Here is a 4,535-nt window from a genome sequence, read left to right as displayed (position 1 = left end):
AGTCATGGAAGGCTTTAGGGTAGAAGTAGTGGCAGGCTTGAAGGACGACTAGTATAGTAGTGACAGTATAGTAGTGAAGGATGACTAGTATAGATAACTAGCTACCAGCTGGTAGAAATGGGCAAGGTGGGCATTCTGGGCTGAGGGGCCGGTCTGAGCAGGCACAGAGATGTAAATTTGCATCCACTGTGTGGGATGCTCAAGACGGCTGGCATGTAGAGCTAGAGAATAGCATGGTCTTTGGGTAGTGGTTGCATGTGTTGGGGTGGCCTTTGGAGAAGGGAGGAGGGACGAAGTGCAGATGGAGCAGAGGGAGATGAGAAAGGTGATGGGAGCCCACTCTTTCATCTCCATGAATGACTGTCACAGAATGGGATCTTCAAGATAGCAGTTAGGAGGAGAGTTCAGGGAGAGGCTGAATGACCTTTCCTTAAGGGAGCTCCAAAGGACCATTCTGGACTTCAGAGATGATGGACTATAAGATGACTTCTATGCTCCCTCTCAGCTGTCAACTTCTGTGACTATTCGGTAGAGATATCTTTTCACCGATCATAACTTGCCTCTCTCACCAGTTATTTGCTTTTGCTTCCTCCGTCTTTTCTTCCTATCAAGCATCTTCCAGGTACTGAAGAGACAATAGTGAGCGAGAGGTCAAAGATAATATCATTTTAATCTTTTCCCTGTAGCATTAGCACAAGGAGTACATAGTAGGTGCTTCATAAATCTTGCTTCGAATTGAATATGAGTGAGGAAAAAATGACAAGGCAGTTTTGCTCAGGGAAGTAAGTTCTGCTTCAGAGTAGAACCGCTTTGAAAGATGATTTCAGGAACCTCCTTATGAGGAGGTGGAGAGTAGGTGGCTGCTTACAAGTGTTTGATTTCTGAGTCATCAAAAAGGCTCCTTGGCCTCCCAAAATATCTCCTTCTTCCAGGCTGTCAGTGCTTTTAATTCTACTATTGGAAGTTGATTTTCCTCTGTTAAAATGCAAATACCCTTTAGAGAGATGATATTCATTTACCCTCATTGGCCTTTTGCATCTTAACATGAGGGATTTTCTCAGTCTTCTCTGCATGGTAGGTTTTTGAGAAAAGCACATGGCGGGAAAAGAGGACCCAGGGAGGACCTCATCTTAACGAACTATACCTCCAATGACCCTATTTCTAAATTTACCAAAGGTTTGGATGAACTGACCCTGTGGATATAGTCCCTTGATGTAGAAAAAGTCATCGTTATCCATTATCCATAGGTTAGACAAGAAATGATTATTTTTGTTGTAAGTTTTATGGCTATGAAACTGTTGTTTATTTGTTTTATTTTAAGAAGCAATAAATCCCACCTTCCTCACCCTCACCCCAACAAAAATAATTTGTGTGGCAACCTGATCCTGTGGTCTTTCTTGACAAGGCTATGTTGCATAGGTTTCTGTGCTCAGCCATCAGGGAAGGGTAATGATAGCTACTGGAATAAATACCCCTTCAGTTTCAGTGGCTTATTTCAGAAGTTTTTTTTTTCATTCACATCACAATACAATTCAAGTTGGTTGGTGGAAGGGAGAAAGTCTTTCAGGGACCCAGGCTTCTCCCGCGCGTACGTCCACTGTCTTCAATACTGTCCTGAAGGTCGCACTAGCCTCATATGGAAGGCATGTCAGGGGAGGAAGAAACATGTAGAGAAAGTACATTTACTTTTAGCTGCCTTGACCTGGAAGTGATAGACATTTTGCCTTACGTTCCATTAGTGAAAACTAGTCCCAGAGACCTAGCCAGATGCAATGAGGCTGGGAAATGCAGTTTTGCCATGTGACCAGGAAGAAACAGCGGCCCTGGTGAGACTCTGAGGCATTTACACATTTTCCTTCTGGCTGTGGCACAACCTGACCCTTGGTGGTTGTCATTAAGGGTATGGGGGACAAGAAAGAATAGCAGTGACTTGGCAGCTGTCCAGTGTTTAAAATAGTGAGAAATCATTCGCTCTGCTTGGACTTTTGCTATGTAAAGGGAACCAAGTCTTGATTCAAAGAAATGTCTCTATTTTGTTTGCTTGTTCGTTTGTTTTCTTCATGGAAGTAGGAAAGCTAATGGAAATCTCTCTCTCTATACCTTGGAATCATGCAACATAGGAGTTTTAAGGTTAGGGATGGTGTAGCTTCTGTAATATGTTTCAGTTCCCTTTGGAGATGAATCGATTAGCGTTTGGAGCTTTGGCAAGCCTTGAGTCCATCGCCCTCAAAGTGTAGACATGGGAACTGAGAGGTAACCGAATTGTCCAAATTGGCGTAGCAAGTTAGTCTGAGTTCCCGTTTTCCAGATTTCTCGTCTGATGTTCCATTACCACAGTGCTATTCCCTAAAGAACTACAATTCGGAGGGTATACCTGTCCTGGTGGGATCTAGAAGGGAGGAAGGAGACTTGACCAGGTGAATCCAGAAGTTTCCTTCTAGCTCTGAGATTCCCTGATTGATGTAAGATTATATAACCCCTGGCCTGACAGCTGCAGTATAGTCTTCCAAGAATTTGTAACTTTTCTGAGAAAACAGAATCTTGGTTCTTCTTAGCTGTTTCTTTAATTCATTTTTATCTTTTTTAAAACCGGTGTTTATTTTTTAAATATTGTAAAAGGAATAATTTTAATGATAGTAGTTAAGTAAATATATAGAAGTGTAACAAAAATCTATACAACTATAACAAAAAGTTATCTGTAATTCCATAACTTGACAATGCAGTGATAACCACTGTTAATATTTTGCATCTTTCCATGTATGTTTCCTGACCATTTTTCAACACGTAAACATTTGTATACTTATGCACAATAGAATTAGAATGAAATATTATACAATATGAACTAAGTACTATGAAACTCTTAAAATATTTCATATCACTTAATATGAAATATTACACAACCCTTAAAATTGTTTTAAAATAAGTTACGATATGAAGAAATGCCTCATATATTTGTATACTTATGCACAATATAATTAAGTTAAAATTCTAATTTTATTTGTTTTGTTTTTTATTTGCTTTTCAATGGAAACCTCCCATACATCTTGGAATAAAATTCTAATTATACTGTGAATCACTATACAAATATGTGTGAACATTTCTCCATACCATGACTTATTTTAAACCAATTTTTTAAGGGTTGCATAATATTGCATCTCCTGGAAGTACCCGATGCTGAAGGAAGCTGCCCTCGCAGGGTGGAGGGATGGAGCAGTGTCTTTGGTTCCTGGCCCTGATGCTGTGCTCCTCTTCCTCCAGGGCATCAGCAGCCTGTTCAGCTCTCTGAAGGTTGTCCGGCTTCTCCGTCTGGGGCGAGTGGCACGCAAGCTGGACCACTACATCGAATATGGAGCGGCCGTGCTGGTTCTGCTGGTGTGTGTGTTCGGACTGGCTGCTCACTGGATGGCCTGCATTTGGTACAGCATCGGGGACTATGAGATCTTCGATGAGGACACCAAGACCATCCGCAACAACAGCTGGCTGTACCAACTGGCCATGGACATTGGCACCCCTTACCAGTTTAATGGGTCTGGCTCAGGGAAGTGGGAAGGCGGTCCCAGCAAGAATTCCGTCTACATCTCCTCGTTATATTTCACCATGACCAGCCTCACCAGCGTGGGCTTTGGGAACATCGCCCCATCCACAGACATCGAGAAGATCTTTGCGGTGGCCATCATGATGATTGGCTGTAAGTATGACAGTTGCTGGGGCTGGAGGGAGGGGCCGCGGCTGGGCATACTGTTTGGCCATCCCTTCTGTTAGCTGGAAATAGGGTAATGGCTACAGTGCCAGCAGGATCAAGGGTATGATAACTTAAAACAAGGGAGAGGTTTTATTTTTTTTAAGACTAGCTTTATAGTTTTCCTGATAAAGAAGTACATGTTTACAGCAAAGCAATTTAGAAAATACTAAAAAAGCACAAAGTAGAAAATAAAGACCATTCATAATTCTGCCATAACTACTATTACCTTTTGGTTTCTCCCTTACAGATTATTTTCTATCCATATCTGAGCATATAGATGTAGATTTTTATAAAGCTCAAATGAGATCATGCTACACATACAATTTGGTAAACTGCTTATTCATAGAACAGTGAATTGTGAAAGTCTTTCCATGTCAATTTCAACATAGCCTTAGATCTGTGCAGTCTAATACGGCACCAGAAAAGATGTACACAAAAAGAATGTGAAATATCGCATTAATTATCTCTTGTGTTGATTATATGGTAAAATGATAATATTTTTAATATAGTGGGTTAAATAAAATATTCTGTTACAATTTATTTCACATTTATTTTTGCTTTTTAAAATGTGGCTCCCAGGAATATTGTAAATCTTATTTCTGTTGGATAGCGCTGATCTAGATCAACATTTTTGATATTTGCTTGATGATTGAGAAATATTCCAAATCCAACAAAACAAAACAAAACAAAACATAGGGAGAAAAGGGCTCTTGTTCGTTTGAGAAGTACTGGGTTATTGAACTAACTTGACTGGACTGAAAAACAGAAACAAACCTAGTCTTGAGCAAGGTGC

At 40.5% G+C, this 4,535-nt stretch overlaps 1 protein-coding gene across 1 annotated transcript in view; it reads left to right on the top strand.

Annotated features, from left to right (window-relative positions):
- LOC105294999 (potassium voltage-gated channel subfamily H member 1) overlaps positions 1-4,247 on the top strand; it is a 127,578-nt gene extending 123,331 nt beyond the window's left edge. Inside the window, exon 7 of the mRNA XM_011364486.2 lies at positions 3,259-4,247. Coding sequence (XP_011362788.1) covers positions 3,259-3,762 — 504 coding nt within the window. The 3' untranslated portion in view covers positions 3,763-4,247. The remainder of the gene's footprint in view (positions 1-3,258) is intronic.
- The last annotated feature ends 288 nt before the right edge of the window (positions 4,248-4,535 follow it).

Source organism: Pteropus vampyrus, unplaced genomic scaffold, assembly GCF_000151845.1.
Source record: "Pteropus vampyrus isolate Shadow unplaced genomic scaffold, Pvam_2.0 Scaffold98, whole genome shotgun sequence".
Taxonomy (NCBI): domain Eukaryota; kingdom Metazoa; phylum Chordata; class Mammalia; order Chiroptera; family Pteropodidae; genus Pteropus; species Pteropus vampyrus.
This window is presented reverse-complemented; position numbering and strand designations above follow the sequence as displayed.